General features: G+C 41.3%; 1 protein-coding gene and 1 long non-coding RNA gene across 2 annotated transcripts in view; one reads left to right on the forward strand and one right to left on the reverse strand.

Annotated features, from left to right (window-relative positions):
- PTPN12 (protein tyrosine phosphatase non-receptor type 12) overlaps nt 1-8,366 on the reverse strand; it is a 91,851-nt gene extending 83,485 nt beyond the window's left edge. The window contains exon 1 of the mRNA XM_090287305.1: nt 8,200-8,366. Within this exon, the coding sequence (XP_090143431.1) occupies nt 8,200-8,298 (99 nt within the window). The 5' untranslated portion in view covers nt 8,299-8,366. The remainder of the gene's footprint in view (nt 1-8,199) is intronic.
- A 593-nt stretch (nt 8,367-8,959) lies between these two features.
- LOC150001697 (uncharacterized) overlaps nt 8,960-25,528 on the forward strand; it is a 93,721-nt gene continuing 77,152 nt past the window's right edge. Inside the window, exon 1 of the long non-coding RNA XR_016512940.1 lies at nt 8,960-9,056. This is a non-coding gene — a long non-coding RNA (uncharacterized LOC150001697). The remainder of the gene's footprint in view (nt 9,057-25,528) is intronic.

The raw sequence follows: 25,528 nt of genomic DNA on the forward strand, positions 1-25,528 counted from the left end.
TCCCCACAGTGTGACTCATGGGGTGGAGGATACACAAGTAGTCATTCTTAAGTCGTTCCCTGAATCCTTTACACACACCAACCAATGACAGAAAAATATGTATTAAAGTATTTTTCATATTTACATACAAGATATAACAATTAATAAAATATATTTAGAGTTTTATTGAATTCGGTTTAGTACTTTATCTTGTATTTTCTTTTTCAATGGACATTGAAAATACAAATACAGCTGCACAAGCACACCTGTAGGCACATAAAGGGGAAAAGCAGTTCTCACACTGACCTGAGAGAAAAGCCCCATGGACCATTTGAAGAATCTGCCTGAAAAATAAATTTGTATCCCAGCATTAAGATCACTACAATTTCTGCTCATGCAATGACCATTAATGCCTATTAAATGCCAGGCACTATATTAAGCAGTGGGGACACAGATAATGAAGTCTCAGTCTCTAGCCTTGTAGGCTTTCAGTCTGGGGAGGTAAAAAAAAGTAAATGTTTATCAATCTAATGAACTGAGTGCTACAGAAACACAGTAGTGTTTAAACACAGGAACAAAAACATTAATCTATATAAATGTTAATATTTTACTTTCATTTTCAAACTTTCAAAAACCTTTTCTAAATTAAATTTCAAGTATTGAAGGAAAAAAACTAGCAATATTCTAAAAGTAAATACAGGGAAAAATTATTTAAAATTAACGCGAGGTAAAGTTTTAGTGGCTGTTTCAGTGAGCCATGTCTGGAAAGTTACTTAAAAATTCCCTTCCATTTGTGTAGTTAGTTAAAATATATATCTGTTTGGCTGGACACCCATCAAAGAATGTATAAGGAAATCTTAACTAACCCTGTAGAACTGGGAAAGCACTAAGATTAGCTCAAATGCAGAGACTGGAAAATATAACCTATCACTCAAGCTTTGAAAGACACATGAAACATATAGCACCATTTATATAAACTTACTGAGATATTTTACAAACCTACAAGCCAACAGCAAGATACCACCTCACACTCACTAGAATGACTATAATCAAAGGCAGATAGTAACAAGTGCTAGTGAAGATGTAGAGAAATTGGTAGGAATAAAAAATGTGCTTCCTGGTGAAAATGCAAAATGTACAGCAGCTTTGGATAACAGTCTGGCAGTTCCTCAAAATGATAAACATAGAGTTGTCATATTACTCAGTAATTCTACTGCTAGGTTTATACCCAAGATAACTGAAAACATATCCTAAACAAAACCTATACAATAAATGTTCACCATAGTATTATTCATAAAATACAAAAATATTACATTTTGTATATTATAGAATTACAAAATATTCCAAAGAGTATAAATAACTCAAATGTTCATCACCAGATAAATGGATAAACAAAATGTGGTATATCCATTACAATATTATTTAGTCTTAAAAAGGAATGAAGTATTTTTGATCCAACAACATGGGTAAACCTTGAAATGAAAGCATTAAGTCAAAGAAGTAAAGTCACAAAAGAGGCCATGTGGTATGATTCCATTTATATGTCTAGAAGAAGCAATCAATGGAGACAGAAATTACATTAGTGGTTGCCTAGGGCTGGGGACAGGAGAAAGGGAGGAATGACTGCCCATGGGTATGCGGTTTCTTTAGTGGGGGAGAGAGGGACTGATAAAAATTATGGTGATGGTTGCACAATTTTGTATATATACTAAAAAATATGAAATTGTACAGCTTAAATTTATGAATTTTATGGTGAGTTATATCTCAATAGAGCTGTTATTTTTTAAAACACCTACAAGCCACAATATTCATAAGATCTTAATTTAGTTATTTTAAATAGTATTTTTTAATATAATTTACTCTTATACCCCAGTTTAGCCTTAGAAAAATGTCCATAAATCCTCTCTTCCCAATGTTTCACAAATGTAAGTACTATAATCCACACCTCTGCTGCATCCTGTTTTTTAAATACTCCACTGAGCCCACTCATTAAAAGTTTTGTTTTCACCTTCATAAGTGGAGAGAAAACTGGTTGTTAAGCTGAAATGGCCATATTTACTCATACTTTACGTGACATCTTTTATGGTTTTTTTATATACAAGTGTCTAACGTACATTAGATAGCTCTTAACTATGATCAGAATAAATCTACCTGTTTTAGATTAGACATGATAAAGCTTTAAAAGGCAAAAGAAAATGGCTGAAAACTAAAGGCCACAAACCCCTTTCCTTCCATCTTTAGTTATCTATAACTAAACGTATACTGAATAGATTAACTATATGAGAATATAGAGACCTTACTGACACAATAATTTGTTAGATGATGACCCTATATTTCAGTCTCTTACTTCAGCCTTGTAAAGAAGGTACACTTTTCTTCTTTTAAATATGAGAGAACTCAGGTATTTCATTTTCTGTTAAGTGTCCTGCCCAAGGTCTGGTAGCTGGCTAATGGCAGAGAAGGGAGTAAAACCCAGATCCGTCAAACATGAAAGTACTCCACGATTCATTACTCATATGTCTGTTGTGATCATTGCCTGCCATCTTGGAAAGAATACTAAAAGCTGAAGTAGGTAATATCAGTCCTGGATTTGCCACAAATCATCTGTTTAACCTTCGACATGTAAATAATCATCTCAGCCCCCCAGTATACACCATCTGGATACCTTAGTTTTCTCCTCTTTAAGAAGGGGCCACAACAGGCATGGACACGAATACACAATTCATACAACAGTTAATGACACCCTCACTAGTCATCAAGAAATTCACATTAAAACACAAGAAATTCAAATTAAAATAACGCACCAGTTTTCAAACATCAGATGATAAAAGATCAAGATAATTATTATATAAGCACTCATACATTATTGACAGTTGTATAAACTGGTACTTCTTAAAATAGTTATAAACATATATTAAATGTTTACATCCTTCTACCTAGTACTTACACACCTAGAAATATCTTATGCAATAACCCAAAATAAAGAAGTTTTATGTATTAATGTTCATTACAGAACTATGATATATAATAGCAGAAAATAAATGACCTAAACATTCAATCACAAGGAAATTGTTAAGTTACAAAAGTCTCCAAGTGAAATATTAGGTAGCCACTTAAAACTATTTTTACAAATGAAAAACACTAATCAAAATGTTAAGTTAAAAAAAATAAAAACAAGAATATTAAATGGTATATGTAGTATGGTCAGAAAAGTGTTAAAACATTAACAGAAGATGGAGGCATAGACAGACTTGCTGCGTCTCCTTCCACAACTAAGAAGGAATACAACTACCTCAAAACTAGAAACAACCAGAAGTTCCAGAAAATCAAACTACATGGAAGTCCAGCCAACAAAGATACAAAGAATAAATACTCATCCAGACAGGTAGGAGGGGCAGAGCCAGGGCAGAGAGGATAATTGTGTGGTGGCAGCAATAGCAGCAGCACTGCCAGGCCAGCAGAAAGCTCTGTCATGCCTTTTAAAGTCAGGAGGACACCTGGGGAGCGAGCATTCCTAGCTCCTCACTGGACCTCGCAGCTCACCGTCCCAGCACGAGGGAAAACGAAGCCTCATTGCTTCTGACTGTGCAGACCAGTGCGGGCTGGGGCGGAAGAAGAAACTGCTGGTCTCTCAACAGTCTGCTTGTTTAAAGGGTCCCCACAGTCCTAGAACATCTGCAGACCAACCCACTCTGGGAACGACGGCCAAGGCAGTAACTAGAGGGGCGCCAGTCCAGTGCAGAAATGGGAGGTGCCTGGAAAAGGGGCGGGTGTAGGGCAGGCGGCATTGTTCCCTCACGGCCCCCTCCCCCACATCCAGTGCCACAATGTGGTGAAACAGGTCGCCCACCCTGTACTGACGAATCTCTAAGGCACCGCCCCTCAAAACGTAACAGGAGCAACAGCTCTACCTGGGACACAGAGGCAAACAAACACAGGAGCCTGTCAGAATGAAGAGGTAGAAAAGTATGGCCCAAAAGGGGGACCGGATCAAGGTTCCAGTGGGAGAACTAAGCAACGAGGAGATAGCCAACCTCCCAGATGAGGAGATAAGACAACCTAACAGATGAAGAATTCAAAACACTGGTGATAAAGATGCTCACAGGCTTGACAGATATGCTTGAGTATGGCAAACGCATAAGGGAAGAAGTGAAGGCTATGCTAAGTGAAACGAAGAAAAATGCACATAAAACCAATGGTGAAAGGAAGGAAACCAGGGTTCAAATCAATGATTTGGAACATAAGGAAGAAAATAACAGTCAACCAGTGCAGAATGAGGAAGCAAGAATTTTAAAAAAGGAGGAAAAGTTCCCAAATTTTGCAAAAGAGATGGACATACAGGTCTGGGAAACACAGAGAGTCCCGGGAGAGCTGGACCCAGAGGGGACCACACCAGGACACATCATGACTGAGATGCCTAAGGTGAAAGATAAAGACAGAGCCCTGGGAGCAGCAAGAGAGTGGTGGAGAGTTGCCTATAGGGGGGTGCCTATAGGCCTATCAGCTGATTTCTCAGAGGACACTTTGCAGGCAGGATGGGACTGGCAAGCAGTATTCAATGTGATGAAAGGCAACCTGCAACCAGGATTACTCTATCCAGCAAAGCTATCACTTGGAATGGGAGGGCAGATGAAGTGCTTCCCAGACAAGGTAAAGCTAAAGGAGTTCATCATCACCAAGCCATTAATATATGAAATGTCAAAGGGACTTACTTAAGAAAAAGATCAAAACTATGAACACTAAAATGACAACAAACTCACAAGTAACAACAACTAAATCTTAAAAAATAAAAACAAAATCCAACTAAGCAAACCAGAATAGGAACAGAATCACAGGTATGGGGATCATTTGGGGGGTTATTAGCTGGATGGGGGTGGGGGGAAAATGGGGAAATGGTGCAGGAATTACAAAGCATACTCGATTGGTACAAAATAGACAGGGGTAAGTTAAGAATAATATAGTAAAGGGTGAAGCCAAAGAACTTATATGCACAACCCATGGACATGAACTAAGGGGGCGTGGGACTGCTGGAGAGAAGGGGGGTACTGGGCAGAGGGGAGCAAAGGGGAAAAAAATTGGGACTACCGTAACAACATAATCAATAAAATATACTTAAGCAAACATTAACAGACTAATAATACATGCCAACTGTACTGTAATATTCTAAAAAGAACTACACTTAACTATACATGTTTATAGATTCATGTCCAAAGTAAGATTAAATGAGTATATACAGTTCAAGTCTCTCTGCATAAATAAAAATGTCATAAAGATAAAAAAGATTTAAAACACAGCCTTTGGGTGATGGGATTACAACAGTGATTTTCAACCAGTATGCCAGAAGAACTTTTAAAACATGCAATACCTGACTACTTAGAGACACTGACCTCTTTTGCCTCCGACTGTCAAAAAAAAAAAAAAAAAGGCAACAGCTAACACAACAATAGCCATCGGTGTGAATGAATCAAAATTATACCTTCTCACCAAAGGGTTGCTGGTTTGATTCCCAGTCAGAGCACATGCCTGGGTTACAGGCCAGGTCCCCAATTGGGGGTATGTGGGAGGCAACCACACATGGATGTTTCTCTCCCTTTTTCTCCCTCCCTCTCCCTCTCTCTAAAAATAAACTTAGAAAATCTTTTTAAAAATTATACCTATTTTTGTAAGATCAGCAAAAAATATTTTTGGTGTACCCCAGAATTTTAGTAATTAGTTTATGTGTGCCATTAGATGAAAAAGGCTGAAAATCAATGACTGTATAGGAAGACTGGATAGAACGATGGGAAGGTAACAGTTTAGATGCCCATCCTATTTTTCTAAGAGTAGGGCATTATTATTATTCTATAGTTTCCAAATTTAAAATGATGAGCATTACTTTGTAATTCAACAGGGTTATTTACCTAGATTATATCTAAAGTTCAGTTCTAAATTGCTAAGATTTAAAAATGTATTTAATCCACATCAGAATTGAAAAACAACAGAACAGTTAGCTGATCTATTCACTTTCTATGGCAGAAGGTAGTTTCCCTCCAATTTTCTAGTCAAGGGAAAAGCAGTTCTGACTAGCAGCCTTAATTTTAGCTATTGCTTATCCATCACGGAACTTAAAAAGCAAATACTATACAAGAACGACGTTAGTCATCAAATCTCAAATGCAGAATCACCTAGCTATCCCTAGCTATTATGAAAGAAAAAAGAAACTGATTCAAGTCCTTGAGTAATGAAATCTCCAATAGGAACCGCTGGCTCATCCCTAAAGCATAAACTCTAGGGCGACTTCCATTGTACAGGAGTTCAGAGACTGGGCACCTGTGCTGATGGCCTGCATCACCGAACAATGCTCTTCCTGACTAGATATGCCCAGGGATAACAAAATGACTAGCATGCAAAGAACTAGCCAGAGACCACACCACCTATCCTTCCATAACCAAAATAAGACTGCGAAAGACTAGTTTTACATGTTTTAAACATCCTCAGTAAATAGTTTCTTCTATTTTTGTTAAGAGTAGTAAAACGGGGTTTCTATCCAATTATTGACACTATTCAAAAATACCAACAATAAAAATTTGCATTAAGGAAAATCTTCATCTTTTCTTTACCCTTCTCAGATCAAAAAGTAATTTTTCAAAAATTCATAGATTAAATATCAAGAGAAAAGGCTCAAAATAAGGTACAGATTATTTAAAACTATATTTTCCCACCTTCAAAAAATACTAACAAAACCTTACTCCTACCTTCTATTAACTAGTCTAGAAAGGCGGGAATCACAAGGCTCAACAACACTGTGGATCTATGTTATAAGCTGTTCATTTTAACACTAGCTTTACTACACTGAAATCTCTTTAAAACGTGAAAAAGTATTACAGTACTAAAAGTCACTTCACCTGCACCTTGTAAACCAGTTGTATCTTGAGGGAAACATTAACAATGTTTGCTGCTCACTAATTTTACATACATTAACTGTGTATACTTTTCACAATACAGAAATTCCGGGTTAAATGATTATTGTTGGGGTGGACCTTGCCCAGGAGCAAAACGTCCCCTAGCTTATTTCCCATTCCCAAATCCCGCCAAGGCTAAAAAGCAACCCACTTCCCCAAATCCCACTTCCTTTTCCATTCCCCAGACCTCCAGGGTTTCCAACGCCCGTCTTGCGCAACATCCGTAGGAGCAGCCGCCGCAACCACCGCCTCCTAAGCCGGGAAACAACCCTAAAGGAACACTGTCCAGCAGAAAATAAGGGGGGCGGGGGGCAATGAAGGAAGTCTACTTCTGGTCCCACGCCTTCGGATCTGACCCCCTCAAAGTGACGTTTCTAGAGAATTTCACGAACTAGACTTTTAACCTCGTTTCCAGCGCGCCAGCACAAGCAGAGGGCGGAAAGGGGGGGAGGGGAGGCTGAGAAGGTTATCTCCCAGTTCAGGGCTTCGGCCCGCACCGTCGCCTCCGCCCCACCAGGACTATTGTTCCCAAGTTCCCCACCCCCACCCCGGATAGGAAGTGATAGTCACATCCCCTCCGCCTTCGGCAATATCCCCTAGGGAGTCTGAAGGAGGTTTCCTTCAGTATAACCCTCCCCCTTCCACACATACACACACCCTCAACCTAGTCACTTTAACCCCGAACACCTTCTCAAACCTGCGTCTCAGGAGACAAGAAACTGGGCGAAAGTAAATGGGAATTAGCCAAACCACGAGAAACCTTATAGACAACCCTCTCCCAGTCGTTTGAGGTAACTGCGAACCCAGGAACAGCAGAAGCCCTACCTTGCATACTTATCAGACCAGTTTAAGCAAAGGGACCCCACAATTTAATGCCAACCTCAACACCCCCGTTCCCTCTGTCAGCCGCGATCTGCTCTCCTCCCACGGCAGAAACGCTACCTCAACCCTCCGAGGAAGGGCAGATTGGATGAAGAGGTGAGCAGAGACCTCACTCGCCTCCGGATGCCGGTACTAGAAACAATGGGTGGTCGCCGGCCGCGGTGCTGAGTGCGGGCTCGGCTCGGTGGCCGCTCCCTTTGCGCCCAGAGCGCCCGCGAACGCAAGAGGGGATAGGAGGCCGAGAGGAGGAGGAGGAGGAGGTCTCACCGGATCCCGGGGATGGTGCGCGCCCCTCCGCCCCTCTCATCGGTGCTGCACACAAAGCGCTGGCGGCCCGGTAAGGCGGCGGTACGCTCCGGTGCCGGTGAGAGAAGGCGACAACCGGGGAAGGACTCACCATGAAGTCCCGGGCGAAGTTGTCCTCCCCATTGTGGTCCGGACTCTTCATGGCCTCGACCCTCTGGATGAATTTCTTCAGGATCTCCACTTGCTCCATCCTCCCAAGTCCGCCCGGCTGCGGTCGCTGGCCCCCCCGCCGCCGCCCGCCTGCCCGGCGCAGAGCCCGCTCCGTCTTCCCCAGCTCGCTCCCCCCGGTCGTCCCCTCCCTCCCGACCCCCGCTAACCTTCGCCGCTCGCTCCTCCTCCTCACCGCCCAAGGCGGCGGCACCGGCCCGGCTCCCAACCCTACAACTTCCAGGCGCTGCCGCCGCTCTCCCACAGTGCGCGGCGACCCGCTGAGCCTAGCGCCAACCCCCAGCTTGCTCCATCCTCCTTCCCCGCCCTCCTCCTCCTCCCCCGGAGACGGAGGCGCCGCCACCGCCTCAGGAACACTGCTCTCCGCTCGCCTTACTCGCCTTCCCCACCCTCCCCTTCCCGCTTGCTCCTTTCCTCCCGTTCCCCACCAGCAGCCGCAGCCGCCTCTCCCCACCGGCGCGCCCCCGGCCGCCACCTAGACGCGCGGCCCAGAGCTGCGGCTCCGCCCCAGGCGCTACGCCACGCCGACCCGCCCCCGCCCGCTCAGTCTCCGGGCCGCTCCCCTCAGACTGCTCCGCCCGCCCCTGTCCGTCTAGGAATGGATGGAAGGGGCCTCGGCTGTTGGCTGGAGGACCTGACTCAACTTCCGGGGCGGGTCCCGACCAGGAAGCTCTTAGGTCTGGGGAGAGCTGGGTGGTGGCAGTTCGACTCTGAGCACGGCAAACCCTAGTCAGTCGGAGTAAGAGTTTAGTTGGAACTTGAGGGCTCACTGCGGACTAGGTGGGAAAAGCATATTTCTAGAGTGCTTCTGCGACGCCGCCAGCTACGCGTAGGCTGGGACTAAAGTCTGGGCGGGCCGGAGCCCAAGAGTGGAGGCGAAAGAGGGCGGTGGTGGGAAGAGGGCGGTGGTGGGAAGAGAGGCATTCTGGGAGCTGTAGTGAGGTTAGCTCCGCGTTCACAAACGGTGAGTCTTCTTGTTACTATTGGCTTTGTGACAGGATGGCAATTAGACTTTTAGAATGGCTACGGCTAAGAAAAATGAACTGCCTTTTGAATGAAAGAGTTTTTCCTTTATTGCAAATCGCCCCTGGAAAGTGTGACCCTGAGATTTGAAGTGCGTCCTAGTACTATTGATACATCCCACGCTTATGGTGGGGGCCCAAGTGTTAGCTGAATTTAAGGGAGTTGGTCTTATTGCCTTTTTGATTAGCTGTACTTTGAAACTGAGTAGACTTTTCTCCGTGAAATGGATTTTATAAATCTTTATACATCTTTTTAAGCCTAGTAATCAGAGAATATTTTAGTCTAATAAACCATTTTACAAAGAAAGTGGTTTGTCCAAGGTCCCCCAGCGTATTCTTAGCAGAGCCAAACAGAACTCAAATCCTTTTGCTTTCACTACACCATATTGGCTTTCACTGAGGAACATGAACTTGTGCTTATGTGACAGTAGCGAAGGATTTAATTCATGGACTTAATATGTACAACCATTTTTTACAGATCAGATTGGTCAAGGAATTTTATTAAATAGGTAATAGCAGTGGTAGGCCCCTTTCTCCATATGAAGGTTTAGGAATAAACTGGGGACTGGACTCCGGTTACCATTGAATACCTACCTGGCTAAGAATGCGAATGTGATATTGTAGGCAATGGGAGTCACCAAAGGTTTCTGAGTATAGAAGTAAAATTAGAAAAATATTAACTTGTCACTTCTGGATAGATTGTGAGTTCTTAAGGGGAGGAATATAATGAGAGTTATTGGAAGCCAATACATGAAGCAGCAAAAGCTGAAACTAAGGTCATAGTACTGCAACTAGAAAGACACAGATGGAGGTGAGAAACACTGAAAGAAGTCACAGATCTAGGTAACTGACTTAGCAAGAAAGAAGGTAGAATTTAAAATGACTGAAAAATAAATTCATTCATTCGTTCATTCATTCATTTCAAAAATGACTGAATTTACTGCATTGACATAGATCAGAAAGTTTGACAGAACACAAGACTGTGCCCAGACTATGCAAACCGAACTGTGACCTGTTGATTCCAGTTCAGGGTGTGCCTAGGTTGCCGGTTTGGTCCTTGGCCTGGGAGCATTGGTGAGGCAATCAACTGATGTTTCTCTCCCTATCTTTCTCCCTCCTTCCTCTCTCTAAAAATAAATAAAATATTTTTTGTTTTTTAAGAGTATGGTATGGGCAAATGAGGGCATTCATACACAGATGGTAAGAAAAATTGATACAACATCTTTGGAGGATTTTGGCCATAAATGTATTAAAATGGAAAAGTCATGCATGCTTTGACTGAAAATTTTATAGGTAATATCTATAGCTCTGTACAAACATAAATGTTTATTGCAGCCTTATTTGTAATGGCAAGAATGTAAACAACATACCTGCCTATCAAAAGGGCACTGGTTAAAAAAACAAAATCACTTGCATATAATTAAGCTCTATGAAGCTGCTTTAAAAAAAAAAATATATATATATATATATGTGTGTGTGTGTGTGTGTTGCTATAGAATAAGCCACAAGATCTAACTATTAAATGAGGAAAGCTAGGCACACATGTGTTTATCGTTTTCTTCCATTTATGTAAAATGGACTGTGGATAAAATGCTTCAACATACATAGAGGAACTTGACAATCTTTGGTAGAAAGGAGACAACTTTTACCATTCGTTACTTTTCCAGCAAAATTAAATCAATTTAATTTTTAAAAGTTTTAGACTTTCAGTCTGGATAAGAAGTATGGTAGTATCGTTCATAGAAATGTGAATAAAGGAAAAAAGAACAGATCTTGTTTGGGAGATTTTTTTTAACGGCAAAGGCTAAATTTCAAAAATTTCCACCTACTTACACCACAGTTCTCAAGGAACTTGACTGTCCTGACCAGCCTCAGCCATAGCCAAGGGTTTGGGCACTTGACCCAAGTTAATCAATCCATGTAGGCTGGCCAGCAACCTGTTGGCTGGTGTAGGAACATGATCTGGGCCAATCAATTCTCACTGTTAGGAATCTGAAGTAGGACACCTAGACAGAGTAAGTCATTAAGCTGCAAGGGCAAAAGCTAAATGCCATGGGGTAGAGTTAGGGATTTGGCAGGTTGAAGCCTTGTGGGAGAGTAGAAAGTAAGAAGAATCTGGTTAGTCAAGAAAGGAGTGTTAAGCAGACATGCAGAGATATGTAGAGATGTCATGATATAACCCATGTGACTGTGGGAGAGATGGGGAGAATCCCTGGAACTACTTGACTTCCTCATGACTTTCAGGACAGGTTTGGTTGACGTTTATTCCATAAATAAATTCTGCTTTTATTGAAACAGAATAGGGTAGTAATAACATGGGCTTTCAAGTGAGAGACATGCAGGTTCAAAAACCCATTCTATTTCTTACTCAAAGTCACTTAATTTCTCTAAGCCTCGGTTTTGTCTTCTAGGAAAGCTGTATGGTGCTGTCTTAACAAGATGGGTTTCACAATTAGCGTACTGCACACAGCACTTGCTCACAGAAAGCACAAAATAAGAATTGGTTAAACAGGCAAAGAATGAATGATTTCCAGACCTATTACTTTTTTACCTTTTCTCTCTTTAGGCTCATTCCCTACTCACTATCCTCCTGCACTCTGGGTAAGTACAGAAGGGATAAGAAAGCCAAATACCATTTTCAAAAACCTCTCTTATTAGTATTTTGTGAAGGTTTGAGTGGGAGTTTAATAATCAAAAAGAGGTTTCAGAATTACCTACCTGTTTCATATTCACAATATTCCTTCTTCCTCTAGCTCAGGTGAAAGTAATGCTTAATAGAAAGAAAACTTTAGCAGAATTTTAACAACTATTCTTCCATGAAAGCTACCGTTCTTACAGTTTTCATGGCATTACAACTGTTTGTGAGTTGTGTGTGTGTGTGTGTGTGTGTGTGTTTTTAACAACCTTGGGGAGTCATTTGGCATCATTGTCCTCATTAATAGATGAAAAACTAAATAAAACAGGAGTGAACATGACTAGCTCACTTGTGAAAAACAAATGTTGGACTCATGGCCAGAACCCACAGGTCCTGAGTTTCCAGCTTGTTGCATAAACCACTGAGTCACAAGGCTTTTATACCTGGTGTGATTTAAGTGAAACTACAGATGAGGATTCAAGCCTGAGATTCTCTCAAAGTAGTACTTCTAATATTAACTTGTCTTTTTACTCTACATACTTAGTGTTCTCTATATACTTCCAAAATAAAGGACTCATAACTGGGAAGTTATGGGAAAGTGAATAAGAAAGAAGGGAGAGAAATTCTTCTGTAATTTATTCCTGGTATCCCTTACTCCCTCATTCCTAAATGTAGTCACAACAAAAAAGCTGTTGAAAAAAAGTTTAATTTGTTAGTTTGTTATTGAAACGTGTTATCCAATAGATAGGACTCGGGGAATAAAGGACCATAATTTGTTTTCCAGGGCAGCATAACATTAAACATTTTTCTTAATTTTATTTTTGATTTTAGAGATTGGGGAAGGGAGGGAGAGAAACATTGAGGTGAGAGAGAGAGAAACATCGATTGGCTGCCTTTTCTGTACACACCCCAACTGGGGACTGAACCTGCAACCCAGGCATGTGCCCTGATCAGGAATCTAACTGGTGTCCTTTTGGTTTACAAGACGATGCCCAACCAATGGAGCTACACTGACAGGGGCTTTTTAAACTTTTTTTTTTTTTTTTTAATTTTAAGCATAACATTTTTAGAAGAAAGGCATTAAAAGTGGAGAGAAGTTTGGAAAAGATTAAAGTTCTTTAATACTATATATATATATATATATATATATATATATATATATATATATTTCAATTTTTTTTAAGTCAAAAGTTTACTTCGTTCTCAAGTAAAAGAGGTCCAGAAGCAAGCTATACATGGCAGATATGTAGGCTCCACAAAAACCCAATACTCAGACTCCTTCCATCCTTCTGCTCCATGATCCTTGACTTTCAACCTCAAGGGCACCTCATGGTCCAAGATGGATGCTGCTAGAGCTCCAGTCATCACATCTGTATTCTTGGGATTATATTTCTAAAGCTAATATGTCAGAGCTTTGTCATATAATACTCTTTGTTTATTTTCGTAAGTCTTCCCTAAGGAATGCAGGCCAGGTATTGTTATCTCCACCTTTCTTTATGCATTAGAATTTTAGTGAGGATAATAATGCCTAAGCTTAGAGAAATTAAGAGATTGACCAACATTATACAGATGACAGAACTAGGACCAAAACCCAGGAGGTTCTCCGCTCAATGAAAACTTTAGAGTGTCACACAACAAAGGTTAATTATTGAGGCATAATAATAAATACTGCAGGAAAATGTAGTAATTAAATCCTTCCTCTTCTCTTAATTTTCTATCATATTTCTTATGCTATTTCAGTTAGCACTCAAAGGAAAAATTAATATTTTATAAATAACTTTAAAGTCAAGTACTATCCAAGTGTTTAATTAGTGATCCATCAACATGGTGACATTTAGTTTCTGTATTCTGGAATAGATAATTAACAGTGCCTGTGAAATATGATTACACCATATAATTCATCCAGTATATTAATTGAGCTCAGACTCAGTTATCAGCAAAAAAAACCCAGAACAAAACAAGTAAAAAATTTCTTTCATTCAGTGACTGCTAATATTTTAGATTAAAAATAAATTGTAGATAAAAACAGATAATGTATGATCTCAGAATCTCTTTTAAAAAAATATCTCAGAAAAAGAGATCAAACTTCCGGCCAAGATGGAGGTGTAGGTAGACATGCTTTACCTCCTCACACAACCATAAGAAGGATTACATTAACCTCAAAAAAAAAAAAAAAAAAAAAAAAAAAAACCCAAAAACACAGAACTGCCAGAAAATCAAACTGTATGGAAATCTGACAGCCAAGGAATTAAGAATAAATATTCATCCTGATGAGTTGGAAGGGCAGAGACAGGGAGTAGGGTGGAGAGAACTTGATGTGGTGGAGGCGAGGTGGTGGCAGCAAGGCAGCAGTGGCGCTGGCAGAACAGGCAGTCCTGGTCACATTCATGCGTGGTGGATAAAAACCGGGAAGGATATCTGGGGAGCAATCCCTGCCCCTGACTAGACTGCACAGTTCACAGTTTCAGCACTGGGAAAATAAAGCCTTACTGCTTCTGTCTGAAAACCAGTGGGATTTGGGGCAGCAGAAGAAACTGCCCATCTCTCAGGAGAGTTTGTTTAGAGAGTCCCCATGGTCCTAGAACATATGCAAACCCACCCATTCTGGGAACCATCACCAGGGCAACAGCTAGAGGGGCACCAGTCGCATACAGGAAGTGGGTGAAGTGACTGGAAAAGGGGCAAATGCCAAACAAGCAGCACTCTTCCCTCTCTGACCTCTCCTCCACATAGTGCCACAAGGCAGTGAGTCTTGTTGCCCCACACTGACGAATACCTAAGGCTCCATCTCTTACAATGTAACAGATGCAACAGCTCTACCTAAGGCACAGAAGCAAACTGGGGAAGCTGTCAAGTTGAGGCGACAAAGTATGGTCCAAATGAAAGAACAGATTAAAACCCCAGAAAGGAAACTAAATTAAAAGAAGATAGCTAGCCTATCAGATGCAGAGTGAAAACACTGGTGATCAGGATGCTTAGAGAAATGATTGAGTACAGCCACAAAATAAAAGTGAAGGTTATACAAAGTGAAATAAAAATATAAAGGGAACCAACAGTGATGGGAAGGAAGCCAGGACTCAAATCAATGATTTGGAACAAAAGGATGAAATAAACAGTCACCCGGAACAGAAAGGAGAAACAAGAATTGAAAAAAAATGAGATGATTAGGAACCTTTGGGACAACTTTAAACCCACCAACATTCAAATCGTAGGGATGCCAGAAGAAGAGGAATAGTAAGAAATTAAAAACATTTGAAAAAACAATGAAAGAAAATGTTCCTAATTTGGTGAAAGAAATAGACATACAGGCCAGGAAGCAGAGAGTTCCAAACAATTTGGACCCTATGAGGACCACACCAAAACACATAATTAAAATGCCAAAGGTTAAAGAAAGAATCTTAAAAGCAGCAAAAGAAGAGCAGAGAGCTTCCTACAAAGGGGTGCCTATAAGACTGTCAGCTGATTTCTCAAAAGGAACTTTGCAGGCAAGAAGGGACTGGTAAGAAGTATTCAAGGTGATGGAAAGCAAGGACTTAAAACCAAGATTACTCTATCTGCATGGGCAACAGCAGACCCTCCATATCACCCTGCCCAGGCTCTGTAGCTTCAGTTTCACTTGAGAGGACACTCCAGCGTCATCGCAAGATGTCGACTCAACACGGGAGGAGACAGATACCGGTTATAAGCTCATCCAATTGGCGAAGGAAACGAGCGCCAGGGGTCTCCTCTGACGGTGGGAGAGGTCATCGCACCTCACTGGACAGCTACCGTCTCGCCATGGCTCGCCTGCCCCACTGGGTGCGTGGGGATCAGAGAGGCGCCTCTCGAAAAGTGGGCCACAAAACACCCGCACCAGTTAATTCCAAGTAAACAACAAGAAAGAAGCCTCCGGCTCTTCGCCTCGCTAGCTGGAACATCAGGACCATGTGCCCCGGACTTACTGCAGACCTTCCGTGGATCAAGGGTGCCAGGAAAACCGCTGTCATCGATAGGGAACTGGCACGACTAAACATCGACATTGCGGCTCTACAGGAGACCCGGTTGGCCGACAATGGAACTATCAGAGAAACCAACTACACCTTCTACTGGCAAGGGAAGTCTCCGGACCAACCAAGACAGCACGGTGTTGGGTTCGCTGTGAAGAACACGCTTGTTAACTCCATAGAGCCACCCACAGGAGGCACAGAGAGATTACTTACCCTCCGATTGTCAACAACTTTCGGCCCAGTCAGCATTCTTAGCGTGTATGCCCCAACCCTCTGCGCCACCACCGAAGAGAAAGAACAGTTCTACCATGCACTGGACGAAGCGTTATCCAAGATTCCCAGAAGTAACGCTCTCTATCTCCTTGGAGACTTCAACTCAAGAGTAGGAGCCGACCACATGGCCTGGCCCACCTGCCTTGGAAACTTTGGGAGAGGAAAGATCAATGAGAATGGTCAGCGACTGCTTGAGCTTGTGTCACCACGGCCTGTGCGTGACAAACACATTCTTCAAGTGCAAAGAGATCCACCAGGTGTCATGGAGGCACCCCCGCTCCCGCCATTGGCACCAGCTTGACCTCGTCATCACCAGAAGAACGGATATTGGCAGCACCCTCCTCACCCGCAGCTACCACAGTGCAGACTGCGACACGGACCATGCCCTCGTGGTAAGCAAGGTGCGCATAATGCCGAAGAGGTTGCACCACTCCAAGATGAAGGGTCGCCCACGCATCAACACCAGTTGTGCCAGCAACCCAGTTAAGACCCAGCAATTCATCAACAAGATGGAAGATGCACTCGGCGAGGGAGTGGCGGCAGATGACATTATCGAATCCAATTGGCCACGTCTCCGCGACGCCATATACAACTCCGCCATTATTGCTTACGGGAAGAAAGAGCGGAAGAACGCTGACTGGTACGAGGCTCACTGGGAAGAAATGGAACCCGTGATCGAGGCTAAGAGGAAGGCCCTACTGGCTTACAAGGTCACGCCCACTCCCAGTACACTTCAAGCTCTACGGGCTGCCAGGAACAAAGTCCAGAAGACCGCCCGCCACTGTGCCAACACCTATTGGCTAAACCTGTGCAGAAGCATTCAGGAAGCCGCCGATATAGGCAACGCACGAGGAATGTATGAGGGTATCAAGAAGGCAACAGGCCCAATCCCCTCCAAGATCGCCCCCCTTAAGTCCAAGACAGGTGAGGTCATCACTGACCAGGAACAGCAAATGCGGCGGTGGACCGAGCACTACCTCGAGCTGTACGCAACGAAGAACACCGTAACAGACACTGCTCTTAACGCCATCCCAGACCTACCAGTCATGGAGGAGCTAGACACCCCACCTACTGCGGCAGAGCTCAGCAAAGCCATCGACCGCCTTGCTTGCGGGAAAGCACCAGGAAGCGACAGAATCCCTCCAGAAATCCTAAAGAGCGGGAAACCAGTCCTGCTACAGCCGCTCCACCATCTACTCTGTCTCTGCTGGAAGGAGGGTTACATCCCCCAGGATATGAGAGACGCCAACATTATCACCATGTACAAGAACAAAGGAGACCGCAACAACTGCAACAACTACCGGGGCATCTCTCTCCTCAGCGTCGTCGGCAAAGTATTCGCCCGGGTCGCTCTTGCCCGCCTGCAGACCCTTGCTTCCCGCGTCTACCCAGAGTCCCAGTGTGGCTTCAGAGCTGGCCGATCAACAGTGGACATGATCTTCTCCCTACGCCAGCTGCAGGAGAAGTGTCACGAGCAGCATAAACCACTCTACCTCGCCTTTATCGACCTCACGAAGGTGTTTGATCTGGTCAGTCGAAGCGGACTCTTCAGCTTGCTACGGAAGATTGGCTGTCCACCACATCTGCTTGCTGTGGTCATGTCCTTTCACGACAACATGCACAGCACGGTGTCCTACAACGGCGCAACCTCTGAGGCCTTCCCAGTCAGCAGTGGAGTAAAGCAGGGCTGCGTCCTCGCGCCTACGCTGTTCGGAATCTTCTTCTCCATGCTCCTCCAATACGCCTTTAAGGACTGCAGCGAGGGTGTCTTCATTCACACCAGATCCGATGGCAAGCTCTACAACCTGGCCCGTCTACGAGCCAAGACCAAAGTCAAAGAGGTGCTCATCCGTGAGATGCTCTTCGCCGACGACGCAGCTTTGACATCACACTCCGAAGAGGGACTCCAGCAGCTAGTCACTTGCCTTTCCCACGCATGCAAGGAGTTCGGACTAGCCATCAGCCTGACGAAGACGAATGTTATGGCTCAAGGCACGGGGACTCCCCCATGCATCACCATCGACGGATACACCCTGGAGGTTGTCAACGACTTCACTTACCTCGGGTCCACCATCTCGAGCTCTCTGTCAGTCGACTTGGAGGTCAACCGGAGAATCGCCAGGGCAGCCACAGTTATGGCCAGACTGAACCGGCGAGCGTGGAACAATTCCAGCCTCACTGAGAAAACCAGACTGCGCATCTACCAAGCCTGTGTACTCAGCACTCTCCTCTATGGCAGCGAGACGTGGACCACCTACGCAAGGCACGAAAGGAAACTCAACAGCTTCCACATGAGGTGCCTGCGACGCGTCCTGCATGTCGCCTGGCAGGATAAGGTCCCCAACACCGAGGTGCTGAAGCGAGCCAATATGAGCAGTTTGCATGCAGTTCTTAGAGAGAGACGCCTCAGGTGGCTCGGCCATGTCAAAAGAATGGATGCAGGCCGTATTCCCAAAGACCTCCTCTACGGCGAGCTAGCAGAAGGCAAGAGGATGACAGGGCGCCCAAAACTGCGGTTCAAAGACATCTGCAAAAAGGACATGACACAATGCTCCATCAATCTCAACACATGGGAAGTTCAAGCAGACGACCGCCTAGCCTGGAGGCTCGCGGTCAGGCAAGGTACGTCACGCGCGGAGGCTGCGCGCAACGAGGAGGCGGTCCAGAAAAGATCGAGGCGGAAGCAGCGTCAGCAGCAGCAACAACAGCCATCTGCCTTCACCTGTACCAAGTGCGGCAGGGATTGTCACTCCCGAATCGGACTGCACAGCCATTCTCGGCGGTGCAGATAGACTCTCAGGAAGCTACGCCATCGTCTCTCGAGACGGACGGCTGCCGACGACGACGACGACTCTATCCAGCAAAGCTCATTTAGAATGGAAGGGGCAGATGAAGTGCTTCCCAGACAAGGTAAAGCTAAAGGAGTTCATCATCACCAAGCTCTTATTTTATGAAATGTTACAAAATAGACAGGGGGATGTTAAGGATAGTAAAGGAAATGGAGAAGCCAAAGAACTTATATACACAACCCATGGATATAAACTAAGGGGGGAGGATTGCTGGAAAGAGGGTGGTACCAGGTGGAAGGGGGCAAAGCGGAAAAACTTGGGACAACTGTAATAACAATCAATGAAACAAATAAATATAAATAAAAATCAGTCTGGGTCACTTTATGAAAAGGATCAGGCTTGGAGTTATCAGAGGCAGAGCTGAAAAGGGGCAGAATTAGAGAAAGATGATTAAAAGGTACAAACTTCTAGTTATAGGATAAATGAGTACCGGATGTAATGTACAACATGATGACTATAATCAAGATTGCTATGATTTATAAGAAAGTTATTAAAAGAGTACATTTTTAAGGCCTCATTACAAGGAGAAACACTTTTCTTCCTTTTTTATTGTATCTTTTGGATGATGGATGTTAGCTGAACCTACAGGGTTAGGCAAAAATAGGTTTACAGTTGTGAGTATGTGAAACAGTTTATTCTTGTATTACTATGTATTGTTGTATTGCTTTCCATATGAACAACTGTAAACCTACTTTTCCTAACTGTACTGTGGTAATAATTTCATAATATATATAAATCAAACTGTCATGCTGTGCACCTTAAACTTATACAGTGATACGTGCCAATTATTTCTCAATAAAAATGGAGGGAAAATAAGATTGTGATTTCACCTATACAAAATATCTAAAGTAGTCAAGTTCATAGAAACAAAGTAGAATGGTGGTTACCGGGGCAGAGGGGATAGGGGGGGAAAAGGCAGTTATTGTTTAATGGGTATAGATTTTCAGTTTTGCAAGAGAGAAAAGTTTTGGAGATCTGTTTCATAACAATGTGATTATACTTAACTTTGTTGAACTGCAGACTTAAAAGTGGTTAAAAGGTAAATTTTATGTGTTTTTACCACAGTATAAATCATCAGTTCTCAACCTGTGGGTTGCGACCCCTTTGGGGGTCGAATGACCCTTTCACAGGGGTCACCTAAGACCATTGGAAAACACACATATAATTACATATTGTTTTTGTGATTAATCACTATGCTTTAGTTATGGTTGGGGGTCACCACATCATGAGGAACTGTATTAAAGGGTCGCGGCATTAGGAAGGTTGAGAACCACTGATATAAATAAATTATATTGCTTGGGATGATAAAAAAGTACCAGGGATACATAGAGATGATGGTTGTACCACAATGTGAATAGATTTAATGTCACCGAACTGTATAATTAAAAATTGTTAAAATGGTAGATTTTATGTTAGGCATATCTTACCACAGCTTAAAAAATTGTATTTAAAATACCAATGTGATTTTAACTTTTTATTCCATTCACTATTCTGTAAAAAAACAAAAACAAAAAAACTTCCCATGTTTCTGCATAGGCCACTATAAAGTTAAGATTTCTTTGAGTTTCTTAGTTATTTACTCTAAGTCAAACATAAATAATCAGTATTGTTAGGGAGACATTCAAGTCTGAACTAAAATCTATAGAGAGAAATTTTATTTTCAAGACTTATCACATTATGCAGAAATCTTTTAATGCCCTTGGAATTCCACAAGACATCTTACATTGCATATTATGTTTCATTCAGTGAAATCATTAGATGATTGCCATGCCTTGTCAACAGTGACTGTCACATTTCAAGATGCCCATTTTGTAGTCATATTCAAGTTCATCCTGTAGTTGAAAATTTGTTTAAAGACATTTACTGTGAATAGCTAGTTACTCATTTTTCTTAAATTTCAACTAAAAAGCATTCAAGTTTTAAAATTATTTTTGAATTTCCTTTTAATGTTCTCTACCAGTTACTCTTTAAAAGTAAACTTTAAAAATACTTTGTTTTAAACTTTAAGGCATATATTTCCTTCCTTTTCAAAGAAGTAAGCTACATAATTTATCAAGGCAATTATTATCTACCCTTTACCAGTTTTTAAGTAGTTACATTATTTCAAAATTCTAGTGAATTATTTACTTATGTCTTTCTTTAATAGTGACTTGTCTCCTAGAGATGTTTCTTTTTTCTTTTCCTAGTTGACTGTTTGCTATTTAATGTTTCTTCAGTAAATTTCAATTTGTTCTTTCTCCAATTATCCCTGACTGATCTTTCTGTAGCATGTTACATAAAGACTATTTTAAGTATATTCATAATATGTCAAGAATCCAGTATCATATGTCATACAGACGGTACTATGCAATAGTTTTATTTCTGATTATCTATTTCGGAGACAATATTAATTATGCAGTGCTTTTAACAAGCTTTTTTACTTGTGTATTTGTGGGGTGGAGGGACAGATTTATGATTTCCACAAAAGCCCTCAAAGTTGCCCAAGCTGCCCTTTTTATTCATTCTTGCTGAACTCCCATGGCTCCTCAAGCCCTGCACCCTGCTTCCACATTCCTAGAGAAAATAGGAGTTACCAAGTTTCAACTCAGTTGCTCCCCTCTCCGAGTGAAATTTGGAAATCACAAATTTATCTCTGTATTTATTTGTTCTCTCCAATATTAAAGATTCTTAATCCTTTCTAAGGCCAATCCCTCCCCTAGTGACCCTCTCTATCCTTCTTTATACCTTCCTAGTCTTGCTGTATAAATATCTCCTTTCCTTTATCTATCTGCAGTCTTTCCCCCTCCACTGACTCCTCTCATCCTGCAGAATGCTCAAGACTCCCACAAGCTACTGCACAGGCCCATCTATTGTAACCTGCAACAGTTGACTACTGGCACATTTCTTTCAAAAGGACCTTCTTGCCAGATCTAATGACCTCTTAGTTTATAATCTTCTCTACTTTTCTGTGGCATTTGATCCTTTTCAATAAATACCCTTTCTTCTTGAATTCTCCCCTTTCTTAGTTCTAGTTTTAAATTGATGAAATTGACATAACATAAAATTAACATTTTAAAGTGAACAATTCATTGGCATTTAGTGCATTCAAAATGTGCAACTACCATCTCTATCTAATTCTAAAACATTTTCATGACCCCAGAAGGAAAGCCAATACCCATTAAGCAGTTGCTCCCTAGTCCTCCATCCACCCAACCCCTGGAAACTACCAATGTGTCTCCTGTCTCTATGGATTTACCTCTTCTGGGTATTTCATATAAATGGAATAAAAAATATATGACCTCATGAGTCTGGCCTCTTTCAGTTAGTATAGTTTTGTTTAATTCAAATCCTAATTAGATTTTTAGTAACAAAATATTACAGAGAGAATTGTGATGCCTTCCCTCCCTCTTCAGAAATAACTATTATCTTGGATATAGAATTTTTATTGTTCATGGTCAGTAGTATGTTGAGTGATGTCTCTTCTTTTTTAAAAAGATTATGGTAAAAACATGTAACATAAAATTTATCTTCTCAACCATTTAAAATGTACAGTTCAGTAGTGTTAAGTATATTCACATTTTTGTGAAACAGATCTCCAGAAGTTTTTCATCTTGCAAAACTGAAAATCTATACCCATTAAACAACAACTGCCCTTTTCCCCTTCTTTTCAAGACCTGGTAACCACCATGCTACTTTCTGTTCTGATGCATTTGATTACTTTAAATAGTTAATATAAATGGAATCATTATCTGTCTTTTTGTGACTGCCTTATTCCACTTAGCATAATACCCTAAAGGTTCCTACATGTTGTAGCATGTGACAGGATTTTCCTTCCTTTTACAGCTGAATAATAGTCTATTGTATGCATATACCACTTTTGTTTATCCATTCATTGATGGACATTTGGGCTGTTTCCAGCTTTTGGCTCTTGTGAATAGTGCTTCTATGAACTTGTGTGTACATGTATTTGGAGCAATTATTGCTAGGTCATATTCTATGTTTAACTTGTTGAGGAACCACCAAACTGTTTCTCCACAGTGGCTGCACCATTTTATATTCTCACCAGCCTTGTACAGGCTTCCAATTTCTCCATACCCTTGCTATTTTCCTTATTTAAAAAAAAAAAATTTGCCTTCTTAGTGGGTGTGAAGTGGTACTTCATGATGGTTTTGATTTGCATTTTCCAAAAGACTAATAATGTTGGGCATCTTTTCAAATATTTGTTGGCCATTTATATATCTTTGGAGAAATGTCTATTGAAGTCCTTTGCCCATTTTTTAATTGTGTTCTTTGTCTTTTTGTAGTTGAGTTGTAAGAGTTCTTTATATATTCTGGATACCAGACCCCTATCAGATATATGATTTGCCTATGTTTTTTCCCATTCTGTAGGTTGTCTTCTTTCGACTTAAAACTTTACTCTCTGCTCTTTTCCCTCCTGTCTCTCTTTCAAGTAGTAAATTTATTCGATAGGATAATTATAACCACACAGTACATTGTTAGGCACTGTGTCAGGTACTGACTGTAAAAATACAAATATTATTTACTCTCTAACACCTTTTTATTTCTTTTCTGTCTCCTATTTTTTTAATGTCTTAAGGTGATCATTTGGGGGGAATTATGTTGCCTTCCCTACCTCTTTTTGTCCCAGAAAAAAACGTCTATTTAACTTTCAGGGCCCAATCTGAACATCAGTCCTCTGGGAAAGGTTCTGTGAGTTCACCAGGCAGAATCGGTCACTCCTTCTTTTCTCGTATAGCACTTTATACATTTAACACAATATTATAGCCCTTACATTGCTTTATAATTGTATACATATCTAGGATGTGAGCTCCTTCATGTAGAGACCTTATCCCGATAGCTAAAAAATCTCTCCCAAGTACCTAGTAAAATCCTACACATAGCAGTTATTCAACAAATATTGAATGAATTACCATTCCCTGGACTTTTTAAACTTGTTATTATGGAAAATGTTAAATATATAAAAGAGTAGTAAAGTGAATCACCAGTACTCACTAATCAGCTTTGGCAATTATAAAAATAAGGCCCATCTTATCTTGTTCCATCTAAATTTCTTATACTCCCTCTTCTCACTGGATTATTTTGAAGCAAACCTCAGAAATCATTTCATGCTTAAATAGTTTTCTGCCATCTTAAGGGAAAGATTGAACATTAAATATAAAACTTTAGTGTTCCTGGGGTCAACTAACCAGAACCCTCAATTAACTGTCTTCCAGTTTTAAGAGTGCAAGACAAATCACAAGAAATTATCTGTGATCTCTCTTTAAAATTTTAATTTAGTAGGCACTAATCTTAAAACAAATCCAGCATAATCTCCTAAATTTCTACACTTACATAGTCTCTCAAATGACAAACTGATGTTCGTTACACTGAGCTTCAAGTATTGTAAGACCTAAATTGTCAAAGAAATAGCCAAGATAAAATATTTTACTTAGGCAAGAAGTATACTTTTTGTGGTAAAGTTACTTTTTTATTTAAAGATTCTCTCTTTACTTTTTTTAGAAGAGAGAATCTATTTTTTAAGATTTTATTTATTTACTTTTAGAGAGAGGGGGAGAGAGAAAGAAAGAGGAAGAGAAACATCAATGAGTGAGAGATACATCAATCGGTTGCCTCTCACATGCCACCAACTGGGGACCAGCCTGCTATCCAGGCATGTACCCTGACTAGGAATCAAATTGGTGACCTTTTGGTTTGCAGGCCAGCACTCAATCAACTGAGCCACACCAGCCAGGGCTAAAGTTTAAAAAAAAATTTTTTTTTTTGTTGAATTTCATTTCACCAGAAAATAATGCTTTATCATATTTAGATATAAAAATGACATAACTAGACCCCCAAAGTGGTTTTTAATTGCATTGAATAATGAAGTGAAATATTTCATTATGTATTTTACAGTGTTTATGTCTGAACATTTACATATTAAAATAGATATTATTTATTATAAATTACTTTCACATATAGGTTCAGGATTACATTGGTTCTTTTGAAGTTACGTATGTAGATAGGTTGATTATTTGTAAGTTTAATATCAGGATAGTAAGCGCAAAGTACAAAATATTTGTTATAAAAAAGCATTGGGCTTATTTATTAGAGAAGCACTGCCCTAAATATTTGAATTCTGTCCCTCTTTTCCTCTAGATTACCTCTCTGATTGGGTCCACTGTTTACTATTTATTCTTCTTGGCATTCCACTGGCTTTCCTGCTGTTCCGTGAAAGTGCCAGGCATATGCCCACCTCTGGACCTTTGTCTTCAGTTGCTGTTTGCTTCCTGTGCTGGAATGCTCTTCTATTGACTAACTGAATGATTCATTCCCTCCCTTCCTTCAGCTCTTGGCTGAAATGCCACCTTCTTGCTGAGGCTTTCCCTGGCCACCCTATCTAAAATTGTACCTCTATCCTACAGCACTCTTCATGTCTCGTGTCTCTTCCCTATTTTACTTCTCTTATAGAACTTTCTATTATCTGGGCAGGCTTTATATTTTATTCATT

This window comes from Furipterus horrens, unplaced genomic scaffold (genome assembly GCF_987537825.1).
Source record: "Furipterus horrens unplaced genomic scaffold, mFurHor1.1.pri manual_scaffold_9, whole genome shotgun sequence".
Lineage (NCBI taxonomy): Eukaryota > Metazoa > Chordata > Mammalia > Chiroptera > Furipteridae > Furipterus > Furipterus horrens.